Genomic DNA, 19,167 nt, shown 5'->3' with positions numbered 1-19,167 from the left:
GCTGTGAGCTCTCCCCAGGAGGGCCTTAGGCTGTGCCTTAAACACATTCGTCAAGTGAATCATTCCTAGCACCTCAGCCTGACAGTCAAAAACCTTGGATCTAGCCTCTGGCTCTCCTCCAAAGGTCCCGCGTCCTACTCTGCCTGACCTTCCCAGCCGAGGAGACAAAGGACGCCAGCGAATGCGGTGAGTCAGCGGCGAGAGCAGTGAGCTGCGCGGCTGTTCCTGGCAGAGCAGGGGGCTTGGGGGTCCTCCCAGTCACCAGAGAAGATTTCACAAGTAAAAACCTGCAAACTCTTTATTAAATTCTCCCATTTCATCTGTACAGAAAAAAATGCACATTATGTTCAGGATCTCAGTAACATCTCAAAATTACACAGCATGAACATGTAAAAACAAGGAACTGCCGGGATTTTATACATAGAAAGAAAAATCATTTACAAAAGAGGCTTGTTAATTTTACTTTTCTCTTTCTTAAAAAAAAAAAAAAAAGTTCAAGGCCTAAGATCTCGCACAGCATCTGCTGTTCAGTCTGTCTTCCTGCTTGGGACTGACCTGGGCACGCTGAGCCACGGGAGCCGCTGGGGAAGCCTGCTGTGGCCCAGCGCTGCCTCGGCCACTCCGGCCCGTGTGCAGCAGCCTGCCCCGGAGGCCCGCTCCTGCCTCCCCGGCTCTGCCGTAGGCCTGCTGGGCTCTGGGGTCCAGGTGTCAATTCCATGATGGGGGAAGGCAAAAACAACATAGAGGCACTATCTGAATTTTCTCCTTGCCTAGGCAGGTCTCTCTACTGCCCGTATCCCAACATCCCTAATGGTGTGTGGTGACAGATCTTGGGAGAGGGGAGGAGAGGAAACCACCATCAGGATCCTGTCACCCCAGTCCAAGCAGAGAGTCCCACCTTGTGCTCTGGACGAGAACAGTCTCTGGGTCTCCACGGTGACCTCACTAGATGGCTCGGCAAAGCTGGTCGCTCTGAAAAGTCAGTCTGGGTTTGTAGGACTTATCTGTTGTCTGAGGTCAGGGCAGGAAGGGGGCTTCACCTCTGAACTCGACTGCCGTTAACAGGTGACCCTGGTCCTAATGGAGAGGAGGACCAAGAGGAGACTACTAGAGAGATGGCTGACCGAAGACAGATGAGAGAGGGAGACAGTAAGAAAGAGGCAGGTCAGAACATCAGGTCTGGGTCCACAGCCCCTGGGAATCGAGACCAGGAGAGAAGAGGTGAAGAGAGGGGAGTCCCTAAAGGCCCAGGAGAAACTCAGGCTACTGGAGCGCTGCATTCTTACCATTTGGACGGCACGTGCCGTCCAAATGGTAAGAAATAAAAAGGATCTGCCAGGTTTCTCAAATTTGTAAGAATCTGAAATATAAGTATTATATACCTAACTGCACACAACTCAAACAGCCGTCTCCTCTTTGTTCTATGGCAAAATTTAGGTTGAACGTGTCGGGCTGGGCTGGCTGGCGTTGTGGCTCTCCGTTATCTGCTCACTGAACAGAAGCTGTACTCAGGGTGTGGGCAGTTTTTGGTGGGAGAGGGCAAGAAACAGGAAATGAAAGCCTTTCCTCAGAAGAACTTGAGACCAGCTAAGTAAGGAGGCTGTCCCACGAAGCAATCCACCTCTCCCTGGATGATTCACTATAGTGGGGTCTTTGGGAAAGAAACTGTACCACAGCCTGGGGGTGGGGAGGATGGGAGACATTTCTGGAAGTCATACGCACAAATGAAAGTGAATCTTCTCTTGGGAAAATAGAAGTCGGCATGTAAGTTCCTTTCCATTTTGTCTGATGATACAAAAACGGGTAATACAGACCTCTTTACTACTGGATTCTTTTATTACGTGACTTCGGGAAATGGGAGGAAGTGAAACTGATCATTCTGTCACCTCTTCTGGGAAAGGAGAATCTCCCTCCCCCTCCCCCCACAGAGCTGCTCACTGTCCCCCAGAAAAGGAAGTGCAGGATATGAGACAGCGGAAGGCCTGCAGGGAATTCAAGCCGATGCCTGCCGAGTACCAGAATCCCTGGCTTCCAGGGACAGGCCGGCTCAGAACAAGCCGACTGGACACACAGCACAGGGAGTGGCAGCCAAGGGTGTCCAGGGAATGCAGAAGACGAAGGCTTTCCTGCTGGGGTGAACCTTTACTCTGGGTGAAAGGGTGAAGCCTTTACTCTGCTCCCGCCTCAGCACGTCTTGCTAGCAGACTTGTCTCAGGATAGCAGCAAGAGCAGGAGGCGGCCAAGGACACACCAGAGTAAAGGTCGCACCTTCAGAGCTACCCTTCTGTGAGAGACACTCAGAGGAACAGTCTTGTTCCTGACAGCCTGCCTGTATTTCTGATTTCCTGTACCACAGAGCCTCCAGCCTGGGAGAGTAACCTCCTGGCTCTCGAGAGTCGTGGAGCACACAAAGTAGGACTCGCTGAAACGCTAGAGTGAGTTGACAAGGCCAGATGAGTTACCTGGCTACTGTAATTTGCAGCAACTGCCTGAAGCCTTGACCTTGGGGGACATCCCCCGCCAATCACCTGATGCTTGTTACCATCTGGGCTAGACACCAGAAGAGATAAGGACAAGGTCCATCATCGGCTCCTCCACTAGGGCCACGGCTTCCTCTTCTCGACTACTCTCGACTGGCTGACTGATCCACGACTGACCCATAAGGGCCGCAACCCATGAGGCACAGCACCTGTACTGCTCCAATGAAGGACAGAACGGAGACAGCTGAGCTGCAGGTTCGGATGGTGCTGGGCCCCCTGGAGGTAGAAACTGCTCAGGACACTATCTGGGACTCTGAAGAACGGGTCACCTGAAACTACTCCAAGCAGGATGGTGAAATGCTTTCTGGCAACAAGCAACTGAAAATACTGGCAAAATTATCCCTTTTATTCTATTTCTAAATATGACAAATGCTTCAAGAATCAAACTCCTTCTCAGGCTTCCAGATTTGCTGTATACAACTAAGACAAAACCAAAATGTCAAGTCACATTAAACCGTGGAGATGTTTTACACACACTGGGAGGGAAAATGTACAGATGGAGAGCGGCACCCAAACACTCACCAAACGGTGAATGTTTATTCTATCCTGTAAGCCATGCCAGACACGTTGGTGGGGGCCTGCGTTTAGACGACATCCCCCGTTCTCATTCCCAAGCTCCCACAGCTCAGGTGGGGACTCCTGGAGGTGGACCATGCAGACCAGCCCAATTCAGTGCCACAATGGTGGCAGTAGGGGGCTTCTGCCCGGACTCCAAGAGTTTCAATCCCAGGACAGGCGCTGAGAATCAGGAAGACCCGAAGAGCATGAATGAGGGGACCAAGCAGCTTAGCAGCTCCCCTTGGTGACGTAAAGTACCGTAGGCAGCGGAACAGAGCCGGTTTCTGGACCCCACTGCCTCCAGGAAGGGTAGCAACAAGAAAAAGAAGAAAACCACAGTATTCAAATATAGGTCAGTCAGATTAGACAAGAAGTAATTTGAATCCACTGATCCACACACTGGCCCACTTTGTATCGAACACATTTCAGGGGAGACAAATGTGGTGTAGGTCCCGCAGCCCACGTGGATGGTGGCAAACGAGGGGCAGGGCAAGGAAGGGCGCCATGGTCTATGTGGACAGTTTAGGCACGTGATTTATAATACTCTGTGGACGTCTAACAGGTTAATAAAATATATATTATATAAATATATCTCCTCCTGTACATGCCGCCCCCTTGTGCAGCCACTGTGACTCCAGGCCCCAAATTCAAACCAAGGTGTGCCAGGCTGCACCCTGATGCTTGCACCACTCCCCTGTACACGCCAAACCTGTCATCCCACACTGGAGGGACGAGGGAAGAAGGCCAGGAAAACTGCTTCCCTCAAGCTCAGATTCTGGAAAGACTGATGAATCATCAAAGTACAACATTTGGCCAATGCCTACTACAGTGGGTGTACACGGCAAATGGACAGAAAGGAAAAAAACCACGGAGAACAAGGCTCCATCTTTTAACACAGTAACTTTCCAAGTCCTCTCCACAAAGAGGCATGAGGGAACTTGTCTGGGAAGACGGCCTTGAGCCTGCAGAAAGGTCAGGTTGGACGGCCAGTCACACCCTGAGACCACGCTAAATCTTTATAAGCCACTGTCTCCGACCTGCACTGTTGCCTGAAACATAAAGCAAAGTGAATCTATCCCTGCCCCTCCTTCCCGCCCTGAGCTCCCTCCTGTGGTGTGGTCATTGCCTGCCGGCAGACCTTCTAAAACAATTGCTATCCCCCAGCAGGGTCAGTCTAAATGTGACTGAGTCCTGTGCTAGCCTGGAGGAGGAAGATGCCTGGGATCCTACTCCCTGGGACTCAGGGTCCAGCCTCTCGGCACGGATCAAGTGACTAACCAGCTTCACACACTTTCAATCTCCTCCCCAACCCTTCACCCTTGGCCTGGGGAAGCTCATGCTTGCTTTACTTCGCTGAAGTGAGGAGATCATAGGAATACTCATGGCCGAGGTGTCTTGACCAGCAGTGGCTCTATTAAGGTGGGAACTGGAAGGCATCACTGTTTCAGCAGAAGAAAAAAGACCCAGAGCAGGCTGGTTAGTGGTTTCCCACTCCTCGGTGAAGTCCATGGCCCCCACATGGTCCAAAGGTGCTTTTGAGAAATGAGCAAGACATCCCAGTAACAGCATATTGGGTGGTGTGTTTTCCCTTAAAGTCCTGCCTTCATTTTCCAGTCGCACAGAAGAAATAACCCCATTGCCCAAGTCAAGCCTGGAGGAGATGTGTTACTATATACATTTTTTTCTTTCTTTAAAAATTTTTTTTTTTTGGTGTTTTTGTTTTTGTTTTTGTTTTTAAAAATCATTCGAGTTGCAGGCCAGGTAAGTTGGTTCTGGAAGTACTGGTAGTTCCATTGGTATGAGAGAGACTTGCCTACGGGCAGGCAAACCCAAATTTGCCAATACAGGCAATAACCCAAGCGGCCAGCTGCTGTTGCTGCACGAAATGGTCGAGGAGGAGGAGGGCACCATGGACACGGGCGAAATCGGAGACGGGACAACGCAGAGGACACCTGCGGCTGCTCTAACATGGGTGTTGGTGCCACCTCTGAGAAGAACGAGGTGAGTGGGTACACTATACAGGAGGGCTGTACAAACCGGGCACTGGACAGGTAGTTCCTCTGGCGGTCAAGGTGGCTCTACCTGTCCTTGAGCTCTCGTGTTACTCGCTTGGTGATACGTCCACACATTAGGCCGATCAGGAACAATATACAGATGCTCCCACTGATCACAGAGAGGATGTAGTTCTTTGACGGAGATGTCATCACTTGCATGGCGAGGTCAGAGAAGCCATCTGCTGGGGCCACCTGGAATGACACACCGCAGCATTGGCCTCTGAGAGAACTGCGCTGGGGCAGTGCTAGCTCTAACTTGCCCCCCTCAATCTTTAGTTGATGCCCTTTCTTTTGGGGAGAGAAGACGAGGGACAAGAAAATCAAACACAGAGCGACAATTCCTTTCCCTGGTTGTAATATGGTGCATATCTACTGATAAAATTAGAAAACACAGACAAACACGAAGAGGCGGGATCTCATACAGTCCATCATGGTGATCTCCACCACCAACCTGGCGGCAGACCTCACACTGGGGACCTCACCGCAGGTGGGGCCCTGGCAAAATGCTCCAAATGGTTTTGCTTTTTTTCCAACGAGGTTCCATACCCGGCGTGGAGCCCATAGCGGGGCTTGAACTCATGACCTGAGCTGAGATCAAGAGTCGGCTGCTCAACCGACTGAGCCACCCAGGGGTAACCCACTGTGTAAACATGACTCAGGCCGACTGAACACACGGCTCCGCTCCCACGGTCGTGGGCCTGCAGTCTAGCCAGTTTCCATCCCAGGCTCCTCTCTGCTTTCTCGAATGGATGTCTATGCAGCCCACAACAGAAGAATCAGGGTCCAAAGGCTTCCCAGGTGCACAGGGACATGGACCTGCTCTTTTCGGTTCTCAACTTAGCCTGGGTACCCGAGAGGGTCTGCCCAGACATATGGCTATGTCTATCTGCTTCTCTACTCATCGCATAGAGCAGGAAGGTTTCAGATGAACATGAATCTGAGCACTGACATTTGCCAACACGAAGTGATCAGCAGTCACTGCAGCAACTTAGCAACTGACCTGTGGAGAGGGCGAGCGAGGAAGAGACTAACGTGGTGCTCTCCACTGCCGCACTGAACCGAGGGCTTTCAAGCCGACTACGTTCCCTTGGAAGAACGGGTGAGGGATGTGCTTGCTACTTAAGACAGCTGTGATCCCTTCCCTTCCATCTAGGTGTGAAGACTTTTCATGGTCCTTCCTGTCTGCCTGTCTGTGGTCAAGCTGGGGAAGCTTCAAGGACAGGGACAGACTTTTTGAGTCCCCTCCCTGCTGGTCTCGCAGCAAGGACAGGAAGGCTGGTGGAGTATGTAGGGAACCGACAGAGGTGGTTTCAGGAGACTCTCTCAGTCCTTACCTTTGCAGCGTAACTCCACATTTCAATCCGGTCATTGAGGCGTTTTTTGCACTCGGGTTGTAACCTCACCCGCTTATCCTCCAGGGCCTCCATGAGGCAGGACATTTCTGTGGAAGAAAAGGGGTAAGAAGGGTCAAACTGTCCAGAACAGAAATTTCCGTAAGGCTAGGGAGAAAGGGACCTCACCACTAGAGAATGCAGATTTGGAGGCTACACAAAGTTAAATCCATTCTAGGAAACTTGAACCAAGATTTCACATGAAGAAGAATGTTGAACTTCCAAGGCCAGCTGCCCAGCCCTTAAAACCTCTCTCATTTTTACTGGGCACATCTGGCTCAGAAACAACTTTCTACCAGGATTTGCCCAGTGTGGCCACTGGGAAAGCTGATGAAGCTGCTCTAGTTTGGAAAAGGGGGAAGAGGGCCATGATGATGACTAAGTTTTGCTTTCCTGATATGTAACTCAACTCTCCCTTTTCATCAGATGCATACATCTGGTCATGGCTAGGTCAGTTCAAACCTGCAGGATTATTCTTAAATTCATTCTGCCACAAAACCCTAGTCGCAGCATCAACCAGGCCCCCAGAGGACGTTGTCTGTGGCTGAGCTGCAGCTGTAGAACAGAGCGGCTGTGAGCACTCTCAGAGGGGAGTCTGAGCGAGAGCTCAGAGAGGGTCAGAGTGAACAGTGACTTACGACGCCCTCGGCCAGGGGTAATGGCTGCACAGTGGTGTTTAATGTCCAGGGCACACGCTGTATGAAGGACTGGGTCCACAAAGATGTCTGCTTTGCTCTCTTTCAGCATGTTTAACACTTCCTAGGAAGGGAAAAACATCGCAGAGAGACCTTTTAGAGAGGAAATGCATCAGATCTGTTATCTGTTATACTTTATACACAAACAAACAAGTCAAGGAGGGAAGGTTGAGGTTAACAACAGAACTTGTTGAGATAGGTGGCAAACTGGTGATGATGCAAAGAATGTAGACTTTTAGCAACTGATTTGATTCCATAAATACACTCAGAGACCTAGTGTAAGCAAAGCCATGTGTTAAGTAAAGCAGGGGGTTATAAAATCACATTTGGGTTTTGGCAGTCTGCTATGCCGTATTATTAAATACTAAGTGTTGGTATTTATAGTGGTATAATATAGCTATTTCCTTACTTTAAGAGGACTGAAAAATGTGACATCTGATAATCAGAATAATATGCTATCTTAAAATTCCCAAACAATGGTCAATATTTGCAAAATGTTTTACTTTACCTCTATTATCCTCAAAAGCTAAGAAAAAAAAGACTGAGAGAGCATAAATTTTACTGTAAGAACAATTCTTACCGAGTTTAAAAATGTTCCGAAGAAGAGGACTATAAAAATGATGGAACTGAAATCAGCTCTGCGGTCTCTCCGTTTATACACGATGAAACAGGAGGTAAAAATAGGCCAGCAATGCTTTTTTTTTTTTTTTACTTTTAATTAAATTTATTTATTTACTTGAGAGAGAACGAGAAAGAGAATCTCAAGCAGACTCTATGCTGAGCCTGACGTGGGGCTCAATCTCATGATCCCAAGGATCACAGCCTGATCTGAAACCAAGAGACACACACTCTACTGTATCACCAAGGCACCCTCAGAAATGCTTTCTTAAAGAGTTTGCTTTCAATGGAAAGACTAAATATAGTCTCTATAACACAACAATAACCAAAACAAGAAAACAAAAACCAAAACTCAAATATTGTTCGAAAAGTCCTCCTCAAGGTTAAATGGGATCATCTGATGACAAAGTAGTCCAAGGAAAGTATCTGGATTTAGCTTTATGCCAACTCCCCTTATTCCTCAGACCATGTGCAACTGGAAGCATTTCAGCAGATGAAAGAGCTGTGTACAAAGCCACGGTGACTCAACAGTGACATCACTGAAGCACTTTTCAAGAAAAGAAAAAGCTTTTTGAAAAAGATCAAATAGATTATCTCAGTAGCAATTCTGCAAGATAAGGTATGTTTAGCAGTTATATTTTGTTAACTTTGTTTTTATGTGCTGTTTCTGAAATGATTTTCATGGATGCGGAGTATGTACTGATATGTCGGACTTGACATTTTGTTCTTGGCCGTGTACTCATGGTGCCCCTCAACAACAGGCTGGCCATGGGGATGAGACCTATTCGCAAAAAAGTAGGACATGCGAAAGAATATTTAAGGTATAGGCAATTAATTGTCAAGAACTCAATTAAGGTTTCCTAAGAGGTAACAGTGTATAATTCTGGGGAGGAAGGTTTCGATGTTATCACTGAGACGTCAGAGGACAGCATTGGAAGGAAAAACCAAAAGGAGTGAAAGCAACAGGAGCAGAGGCATCTGATAGTGGTGGTTACCTTCTTACAGGTGTCTGTCTTGATTTTGAGCAGGTTGACTTTGAGGCACTCTTCTACTTGACCCGTCTGCTCCTGGGCTGCAGCTTCTTCAGCACACAGATTAGAGATCTGTCAGGGACACACATGAAACACAAGGCTGTCTCTACTCTCAGCAGAAACCTTGTCTCTGCAGCCTGTAGACTTGGTGATCCTCCCACGTGAGGCCACAGGTCCTCTCCAAGAGTTTCCCAATTTACTTCATCCCCCTCCCTCCTGTACAAACTGCCAGACCCCATTCTCCTTTCCAAGGACTGGCACACAGAGTTGAAAGCCAGTCAGTGTACCCATCTTTATGCTGTCAACCCTGAAATTAGAGACAAGACTGTCCCAGGACTGGTCACAAAGAAGGCAACCCTTAATGACACAGGAGGAAGGGGATATAGCCAAGTGAAATACTAAAAGCAAATGCTTTACAAAGGTGCAGGGTCAACCCAGACTCACAACTTGGCAATATACACACCAACACATAAAGGCGTTCTAAAATACAGTCCACACCAAAGATGAAAAACTTAGCCCTCCTTGGACAGCTTTATGAGTAAGCTTCTTGTAAAAATCTTTAGCTATGATCCCCTAAAACTGACATATATTGAACAGTTTTTCACATGGCCTTTTTCTAGCTACAAAGTCAAATAATTTCCAAGGACAGGCATTTCTTTGGTGCTATTCTAAGAGCACTTTATCCTTCTGGCAAGTCTTAGGGTATTCTAGGTTTATCATCAGAATGAGGGGAAGGGAAGAACAAAGGGAAGGGAAGGACAAACTATACGGAGACACATGTATGCATGACATATAATAATAAAGGAGAACTAGTACAATAGAGAAATACGGAATCAACACTACAGTGACAGGACCAGTGTCAAGTCTAATTCAGTGTCGCAGGGAACCAGAAACTCAAACAATGGAGAATCCAGAAGACGGGTCTTCAACTATCCTGCATTCAAAGCTGAAGGGAAAGACAATACAGGACTTTTTTCCAATAAACATTTCTCCGAAAACCTCTGTTTGTAACCAGTTTCATACCCAAACCCTACCTCGTCTGAGCAGTGCAGCTGGAGCTGGGGATCGAGTCGGTAATCCAGAGCGGACTCCTGGATGATGATCCGGATCTGGTCTTCGCAGTCTGAAGAGAGTCGCTACAGGTGACAAAGGGAGACTTCATCAGCCTATCAGGCAATTTCAGCTTTTTATTTGGCCCCTGATTTGGGCAAGTAGGAAAAAGGCTTTGGGAAAGCAGGAGCAAGCTTGGGACTTCCGAAGGAAAAACTACGGGGGGTCGAGGGTCCTCTACAAACACACCTCTGTGAGCGTCCAAGCCAGTTTACCTGATCAGCATATCTCAGCTTGAGGCAAGAGATGACTTGACCTTCCAGCTCTGAATCATCCTTGGCCTTAGTCAGGATACCATGGCAGAATTTAGGAATGTCAGCTTTACAGGCTTTCCTTAACACAGGGTTTAAGCGGTAATCTAGAGTGGAAAGTGATAAGTACCTGATCAAATGTTCCACCTGGATTCTACAAACATAAGAAGGGGGGCCTGCCTTTCGAAGGGGGGCATATTATGTCAGTGACCACAAATGAACCACTGATTCGTTTATCTGCTAAATATTTACAGAGCCCTCACTATGCTGTTTTCAATCAGCAACAGAATTTAATGGCAGAGGAGAGGTGGAGACAGAGACCCCAGGAATTCTACTTTGCAGCGGCTCCGTGCACTCTGCTGGCACCAGTATTCTTGCTAGTTGTCACGAAGACCAAACTGCCATCACCAACCTTTCCCGTAACAGGTGCTTTGGACAGCACTGAGATTACCTGACTCATCTTACCCATTATGTGACAAGGTCTTGCAACTCAGAGCTGAAATTTCTCTGTTCTCAAAGACATTACCCATACATTCTCCCACCACATGCAGGAAGTTTTGTTAAGTCTCTAGACTTTTCGAAGAACTCTAGTCCTGACTCCTTCTGTCTCCTCCTCCTATGACTTCCATTCTGTTCTCCCAGATACTCTTTGAAGGAAGAATAAGTCATTTTGCTTATTGCATCCAGACTATTCCCTGAAAACCCACGGCCAACAAAACACCTGTAGTTTAATGAGGCAGGTATATGTCAACTCAGCTGCGCGGAAGCCACACTCAGCGGGACGGGGAAGCCAGGCCACAAGGCTACCTGTGTTCTGGGTGATCTGGCGCTTGGTTATCATCTGTTTGCATTTGGGATCCATCAATTCACTATTTTTATTTTGCTTCAAGCACTGCAACATGGTTTTGGAATCTGCTTCTGGACAGAACCTCTGAAAGAAATAAAGTTTTACGAAAGTAGTTACCCAAATACGGCAATTAACAGTGCCCCTATCACTCTTCCATCGACTGGTGTGCTAATGACAGAATCGGCTTGAAGAGACTGTGGTACAAGAGAAACAGCTAAGTCTGAATCTGCACCCAGCCTCAACTTCCCCTTTCTTCATCTCTTCGCTACTATGTTGCTCACAGTTCTACTACCCCGTTTCCTACTTTACACAGGACAGACTCTGTAGGTACATGGCTATGTTACATGACATCTCCTGAACTCAAGTATTAAGTATGAACGTAATGCCATAACAGGTGGCCAGATAGCCCTCAAGGCGTACCCAACCCAAACAGGAAACTTAAAAATTACCCACCAGCCAACATGAACAGGTACATGGGGAAGGGACCACACTAGTTCATCTTTTAACTATGGGGGCTATAATCCTATCAAAGTTTGTCCAGCTAGCCTCTGTACACTTTTTAGTGTCCTTGAAGTCAGAGAGATCCATTTTGGAATAAAAATAAATACCACCTCTATGTGCTAATCGACAGTCTATCTGCTAATCACAGTCTACTGATATCTTAATTCTGATTGCTGAAAAAATCATCAAAATCTTACAAAACTCCCACAAATCAAAGCCTGACAGGTCTTTTTTTTTTAATATTTTATTTATTTACTTGACAGAGAGAGAAAGAGAGAGATCACAAGCGGGCACAGCAGCAGGCAGAGAGAGAGAGGGGAAAGCAGGCTCTCCACTGAGCAGAAAGCCTGATGCGGGGCTCGATCCCAGGACCCTGAGATCACGACCCAAGCCAAAGGCAGAGGCTCAACCCACTGAGCCACCCAGGTGCCCTGACAGTTCCGCTTTTACATAGGACTCAAATCTACCAGGCCCAGCTAAAGACACTTCTAACTTTCACAATTCTCTTTGCTATCTGATAGAGTAAAAAATATCATTTTGTTTTAAAGTAGCATTTTATTTTTTAAGTAAATTATAATAAAGCATTTTGTTTTATTTTATTTTAAATAAGGCATGAGAACTTCAAATTTAATCTCTTCATATATGGGGACAGATCCAGGAACTGGCATCTAGGTTCTCAAGTCAGCTCTGCTATAGAGAATGCTCACTGGAGAAGTGTATGAAACAGAAGAACTTATAGAAGAGAAAAGCTTTGATTGTGGAAGGACGCTGGTCAGGGCACTTGGTGGTGGTTTTCTCGATGTACTTACCACTACCCACCCTCAAAGACTAATCATGTATTTACTGGGTATCTATTCACTCATGCCTTAGGTCAAGGTGAGCTCAGTTAGCTTAGCTCGGTGGTTCTGAAACTTGAGCCAGCACCAGAATCACCCGGGAGGCTTGTTAAAATTGACAGCTCTGCTCAGAGTTTCTGATTCAGTAGATATGGGGGGGCCCAAGCACTGATCAATACCCTGGTGATGCTAAGGGACCACACTGTGAGAACCACGGTCTCATCTGTATAGAACAGGCTGAGTGGTAAGATTATACAAATTTTTTTCGATGTTTAAAGAAGCTTATGCTGTTGTTTTTACCTACCCTGTGCTTACCACCCCCTGGTTTGGGGTTCCTTACCTTTATCATCTGTTTGCAGACTCTCATGAGAGTGTAATCTAGTTCTGGGTCCATCATCTCTGTCTCCTGTAGCTTAAAAACTTTCTGGTGGCAACGGGTACTTAGCTGCTTCTTGTTTTCTTTCAGACATTCGATAATCTAGGGCACAAGAATTATGGTCGTGTTAAGGGGTGTATCCCGGCGTGATAACGCATGTGTTCTGACAGCAGCCTTCGGTTCTTAGTGCATCCCCCATCTTTTGGCCTATTCCGAATTCCTAGGCAATAGGAATCAGAATTTGCTCACCAAGGAGAATTATATTTATAGATTTACAGCTTCAGGGTTAAGAGTCAACCAGACTATATAAAAATAATGGATGAGTTGAGCAGGCTGCACTGGAATCTAAAAGGAAGGAAACCCACTCAAGATTCCTGGTTTCTTCTGCCTTTCTCTGGAGCAAGAGCCCTGACTAGACAGTGGGCACAAGCTAGGAGGTTCAGTTCAACTCACCATTTACCAGATGCATGAGAGAGACCCAGTCCTTACCCCTGATAAACAGTCTCACAAGGCAAACTTTTGTAAACAAATAACTACCAAAAAAAGAAAGAAAGAAGATGGGGGGGGGCTAACATAAAAGCATGAAGTGCCACACGATGGATTTTAAGATAGTGAATTAAAGGTATCCTGGAACCTGCCCTTCCCCACACCACTTTATAGATATTATAAACAAATGATGAAGGGAAGCAGATGGGAAACTGAAATAACTAGGGCTGTACATAAAGTCAGGAGACTTCCAGGAAATCCTCAAGGAACAACCAAGAATCACCAAATAACTGAGAGGGAAAAGTAACAGAGCAATTTAAAAAATACATTTAAGATCCTTAGAACAATACAGAAAGAAATGGTAAACCAGAAGCAAGAACAGATGGTTGTGAAAAGAACCAATTACAGATCTTGGGAACAAAAAATAAAACCCAACCGGTGGTCTCTGTAAAGAGAAGAACGGACAGAACTGAAGAATACATTTTTACGCTGGGAAGTGGAACTCAGGAATTACCTCGCTGTAGTACAAAGAGCAAAGACATGGAAAGTATGAGAGAAAAAGAGACAAGGAGGACAGATTCAGACACTCCAGCCATCTGCTACGAGTTCCAGAAGGAAGGAAAAGGCAGTGTTTGAAAAAACAGCAACTGCGGGCAACGCACCATGGCAATGCCCCCGACTAGAAACGGCAGCTGAGTCGCTGGAAGAACACTGACGGGAAAAATCACGTGCTTGCACTTCATTCCTGACTTCTGGGTAGGACCCCGTTCTGTGCATTAAGGAAACAAAGTTTCCCAGGTGACTCTTATGTTAAGAAAAAGAACTAGTCATACTGTGTAATGGGCATGGACTAAGGGAATAATCCGTTTTGGAGTGCACGGTGTTAGGAAAGCTATGGAGAGGAGGAAGCATGTCTCAGGAAGACATGGTGGGGCAGGACAAGGTAACCTGAAAGAGGGAAGACAATGAACAGGAGACCAAGACGAATGCACATAAGGAACTTACTCTGGGAGAAGTCTGGTATAGCTTAGCTTAGGAGGGGATGTTTAGGCTGGAGAGAATGTGAGGAGGCACATCCCACCACCGAAGAATTATTAAAATGTTACCCTCCCATTTTCAGAATTAGAAAATAAAAAGAGACAGTCACCTGAGCATTGCCATACTGCACAGTGGAACAATAGTTCTTGATGTCAGTCTTGCAAGCTTCATACAAATCTGGTTCCAGACGGATGTCCTCGGTCTGCACGGGAGGGAGCCAGCACGGAAAAGTGAGCTTATTCTAAACTGGCGATGTCAAATGTTCTACAGACTCAGGTGCTGACTAGATCTTATCTAGTGACCGCAACTCACACCCAGCCAAGCAGCAGCAGTGTGGCCACCACAGTACGAGGAAAGCTGGGATTTAGTTTCAATCCTGCTGCTAACTAGCTAGATGGCCTTGGATTTTCTTTGCACAACAAAATGCTGTCACCTGCCTGGCCCCTTCACAGCACTGCTGTGACATGAAGTTAGATCATATGATGCGGAAACTACTTCAGAAAGTCAAAACCATTACATAAATGTAGGATCCTACTTTTATTATTATTATTTTACTGAAGGAGCAAGGTTCAAAGCTAGGGACCCAAAGTCTCAATTATAAGAGGACATCAACGCTAGCTCCAGTCAAACATCATTATCACCGAATCACTCCCACCCTATGGGAAAATCTGGTAATGCAGCTTTTGCGTTATTACGGACATTCGGTATTCGTTACTAGTTTTTGCTTAGACTGAGGTAAAGTCAGTATGCTTCACAATACAGAACATATTAAACATACTTTTAGCTGTTTTCTTAACATGGTTTAACCTCAAAAGTAAAGTAGGAGGTTTCCTTTTACAGCGCACACAGCAGCTGACTTGCCAACAGCTGCCTCAGCTCAGGACCAGTCAGCTCACCCGTGCGCGGCGCTCCCGGGAGAGTGCTGCTGCTCAGGGAGCGGGCACAGATCTCAAACTGAAAGACGAAAATTGAGGGAGGCATGCCTGGGTGGCTCAGTCAGTTAAGCATCTGATTTTGGCTCAGGTCATGATTCCAGGGTCCCGGTCCAGCCGTGCGTCAGGCTCCCTGCTCAGTGGGGAGCCTGCTTCTTCCTCTCCCTCTGCACCCCATACCCCCTTGGCGAGCTTCATGCTCTCACTCTCAAAAAAACAAAAACAAAAAAACCAAACACACACACACACACACACACACACACACACACACACACACACACACTGAGGGGGAGGACCTTGCTACAGGCCATCAGGAAGAGAGGAGGCTTCTCCTGTTCTAGTCTGCTGCTGGACACGAATTTGGAGTAGGTGGCCCGGCTACTGTAGGCAGCCATGGTGAAGGAAACCAGGATTGCAGTAAAGATGGTGCCACAAACAGCAGAGACAATAGGGAGAGACCCTAGATCCTTGAGGGCATTACTGATGCAATGATTGTATCACATGCTTAAGGCCGAACTTTCAGTGACACGTGGTAAAAATATTTTATCACTTAGGAAAAGCGAAGCAGGAAGCTGTCGCATGGTAAAATTTTAGCACAAGTCTCCAAGTCTTAACCATCACAGTAGTGGCTAAAATATTCCAATCTGCCCTCACCCTTCACCCAAGCTTCTAGACCCTGTGTTTGTGGGCCCGGAGGCCGTGCTATGAGGCGTTACCATCTCTAGCTCTTCCACCCGCAGCTGCTTGCGGCACTTGAGGGACACCCTATGTTCCTTGGCTTCCTGGAGAGTGTCATTGCGCACGGTAGTGCTCAGGCAGATCACCACGTCCACCCTGTCAAGGAAAGGAGAAGGCTGAGACTGGCTGGAGCCACAGGAGGGCAGAGGGCCCAGAGCCAGGGCTGGGCAGGCCACAGGCTGAGGCAGGGGCCATACCACCACCCCAGAGTGCATGACCCCCTTTACCATGCTTCTGAATGCCCTTTCTAGAAGTCTTACTGTGTTTTCAGAGCCTCGAAAGCAGTAATCTGTGTATGTTACAAACGGCTGAAGGCGGACTACATTCCTGACTGGAGGGGAGGCCGGGGGAGACATGTATGCAAGGACAGTTCAATGCTTGTTTTGTTACAAACATGTGACCAGAGAGGAATGCTGCTCTTAACTAGACTGTGTCTTTGATGAACGGTGAAATCCATTTTTGAAAGGTACAGAAACCTAAGCAAAATGGGAACCTGGTTTATACAAGGAGGATGTGTTCTAGAAACGTACCTTTGCGAAGAGTGAGATGGAAGAACTGGGGCAGCCATATTATAAAAGCTCATCACTCTCCTCATTGAGACCTGATTCTTAAAATGAATCAAGTTTTTGTTCCTTCACTAGACCTCTTAACTCAGTAAAAGCCCCTGCTGCTCTCCGGAAGAGCTGACGTAATGGGATGATGTTGGGAGGAAGTCAGTTACCCTCTCACTCATGCTGCAACTTGCTCCTCTAAGGGTGCAACCTGAATCTGCCTCCTTAGTCGGACAGCTCGAACCTGGGAACAGTAAAATTGGCATCTAGGCCTCTCCATGGCAGAACTGCCTGGGTCCCCTGTGGCTCCAGGTAGCTGTAAAGATGATCTGGCCACACAATCCAAGTGCTTGGCCACACGACCACAGCGTGTGCTGGCCTCCAAGGCTAATCCTACCAGAACACAGGGTATTTGTCCAGACTTTAAGGAAGAAGAATGAATCAAGTAAAAGCTACATACTTCTTTTTTATGTTGGGGCAAAGTTTCAACACGTCTTCCTTGCAGGCCATTTTAAACTTGTAAGAGAACCGAAAATCCTTCATCTGCACCTGAAAAAGATGATGTGAAAGAAAATTAGCAGATCTGTGGCACATTCCAATCAGCGATGCGCATGAAGACTGCAGATGCCCGCCTTCCAGGCCATAAGCAACTCCTCCTCTGACCCACCTCCTCATTCCTCCCTCTGCTATGGCCACTCTGGCTTCCCTATCACTTAGTCATGCTGCTCCCTCTGCCAAAAGGGCTCTTCTTCTCCCAGATCCCCCATGGTCTGCTTTGCCATCTCCTTGGCACTTTCATTCAAACACCTCCTTCTGAAGACCCCTTTCTCCTTCACCCTCCACCCTGTAGGAGGCTTTATTTTTCCTTACAGGCCCACCTGAGACTGTATTTACGTTTAAACGTGTTTTTGCGTCTTTCTCTTACTAGAACATAGAACTGACAAGGGCAGGCTTTGTCTGCTCAAGGAGCCCACTGTCTGGGTGGGTGCCCTCAGAGGCCCTCAATATCATTTGGTAAAGGCAAATGATAAACCGAAGGCCCCAAGAAGAGATCAATTTTATACAGATGACAGATTTCATCCTCGTGGGAAGGAAGAGCTTGCTTTACCGGAAACACTTCCTTTAGATCTGTGCCAAATTTGAATACAGTTTAACCTTATTTGGATGTCAGACCTGATATGGCAATAGGATTTAAAAGAGAAAAAGTCTTAGGGTCTAGTATACTGATAGACATTTGGACTGCTGCACTGAACAGAGACATGAAACAGCACATCCCACTGATACCAGCCATGTAAGCAAAGGCTAAGACACCTGACAAAAGCAAGCAATGTCACTCATCTCTATCCCCACTGGGCTGCTTGTTCCCTAAGGGTACAGACTCCATCTTTTTAAAAATTTTTTTTACAGACTCCATCTTATTTAGCACTGCATTCCCAGAACCCGCCATTGTGCCTGGCCATAGTGGATAAAGACCACTGTTTTTGAGAACCAGGAAAAGGCATATTTGGAAAAAATGATTTCTCATAGAAGAGGTACTCTGACGCTCTGGAAGAGAAAGGAATTCAGAAGCATCCAGGCAGCCAAGAAAGGCAGGGTTTGCCTGGCATTACTGACCAGCTGGAAGTGGGTGACTCCAATGGCGCACTTCTCATTCATATCCTTCTGGTGTTTGTTCTGAATCAGACACTCCATCAGGTCCCCAGAGTCGATCTGGTTATCTGCCACGTCCTGGGGAAGGCAGTGCACATTTACACTTCATTTCTAACAATTAATGAACAAATCTTGCACCCCAGTTTATAAAAAAAAATGAAAACTAGACCGACTCTAGGGCCTCCCTCAACATGATATATCATAATTTATATCAAAATCAGCCTAAGAAATTATAAGGGATAAACATTCAGTGGACTAAAAGTTGCACAGCAAGTTGCCCTGCACCAAGCTGCAACAAGAACATGTCCTGTGCAGGGCTTTCGCCCCCCCCCAACCCCCTTCTCCCCGCCCTCCGCCCCCACCTCATGCTGACAGCAGCTGGCTTCAGGATCACACCCAATGCTGCCTCCTGATTGTCAGATCCTTAATGGTTCCCGCATGGCTCCACCCCCACCATTTAGCTAGTTCAACAAGTGAATAAACTAATAAAGTAACAGAATTCATTCAATTTACAAGGAGAAGCTATTGTCAGTGCTAACAAACCCTGAGCTGATGTAGCGGAAACACCTCAGCGGTGCTCAGTGATCCACTACGGGATCCCCTATGGCGGGCATCCTGACGACTGCCGCCAACCTGCCAACCTCGTACCAGGCACCTCCCAAGCACAATCAGATAAGGTTTTCCAGGATCGTGGCACACCCCCTCTCCCCCGAGTCTGTTTACATTTTCAACTTTCACTCAGGAGTCATATATGCTGGAAAGGTTAAGTGCAATATACTTGAGGGCCAAAGTCCCAGTGAATTTGGTTTATCCCTCTTCTGTTTCTCCAGACATTACTTACATGGCAAAAGTTCTGAATTATGGGCTCACAGGCTCTCATCAGCAAGGCTTCTATTTGAATGTCCTGTAGAAGATTAAGCATATTAATAATTCTGCTTTAGAAGGAGCTATTTGTGGCAAGAAT

The 19,167-nt window shown here is 46.9% G+C and overlaps 1 protein-coding gene across 2 annotated transcripts in view; it reads right to left on the bottom strand.

Annotated features, from left to right (window-relative positions):
• Window positions 1–3,060: 3,060 nt before the first annotated feature.
• The window catches only part of GLG1 (golgi glycoprotein 1), a 152,444-nt gene continuing 136,337 nt past the window's right edge, over window positions 3,061–19,167 (bottom strand). The window contains exons 14-27 of one of the 2 annotated variants that reach the window (XM_032853963.1): window positions 19,045–19,107; window positions 18,168–18,281; window positions 17,014–17,102; window positions 15,981–16,098; window positions 14,442–14,534; window positions 12,773–12,910; window positions 11,056–11,179; window positions 10,213–10,355; window positions 9,922–10,023; window positions 8,852–8,959; window positions 7,182–7,302; window positions 6,487–6,593; window positions 5,181–5,344; window positions 3,061–4,147 (exon numbers count right to left, since the gene is read on the bottom strand). In XM_032853963.1, the coding sequence (XP_032709854.1) occupies window positions 4,072–4,147; window positions 5,181–5,344; window positions 6,487–6,593; window positions 7,182–7,302; window positions 8,852–8,959; window positions 9,922–10,023; window positions 10,213–10,355; window positions 11,056–11,179; window positions 12,773–12,910; window positions 14,442–14,534; window positions 15,981–16,098; window positions 17,014–17,102; window positions 18,168–18,281; window positions 19,045–19,107 (1,560 nt within the window). In that variant the 3' untranslated portion in view covers window positions 3,061–4,071. Of the gene's footprint in view, window positions 4,148–4,491; window positions 5,345–6,486; window positions 6,594–7,181; window positions 7,303–8,851; window positions 8,960–9,921; window positions 10,024–10,212; window positions 10,356–11,055; window positions 11,180–12,772; window positions 12,911–14,441; window positions 14,535–15,980; window positions 16,099–17,013; window positions 17,103–18,167; window positions 18,282–19,044; window positions 19,108–19,167 lie in introns of those variants that run through there. The other variant, XM_032853962.1, reaches the window with a different exon arrangement.

The sequence above is a fragment of the Lontra canadensis genome, unplaced genomic scaffold, assembly GCF_010015895.1.
Source record: "Lontra canadensis isolate GAN:19392208 unplaced genomic scaffold, GSC_riverotter_1.0 scaffold8, whole genome shotgun sequence".
Taxonomy (NCBI): domain Eukaryota; kingdom Metazoa; phylum Chordata; class Mammalia; order Carnivora; family Mustelidae; genus Lontra; species Lontra canadensis.
The sequence above is the reverse complement of the archived record's forward strand: the minus strand, read 5'-3'. Positions and strand labels throughout refer to the sequence as shown.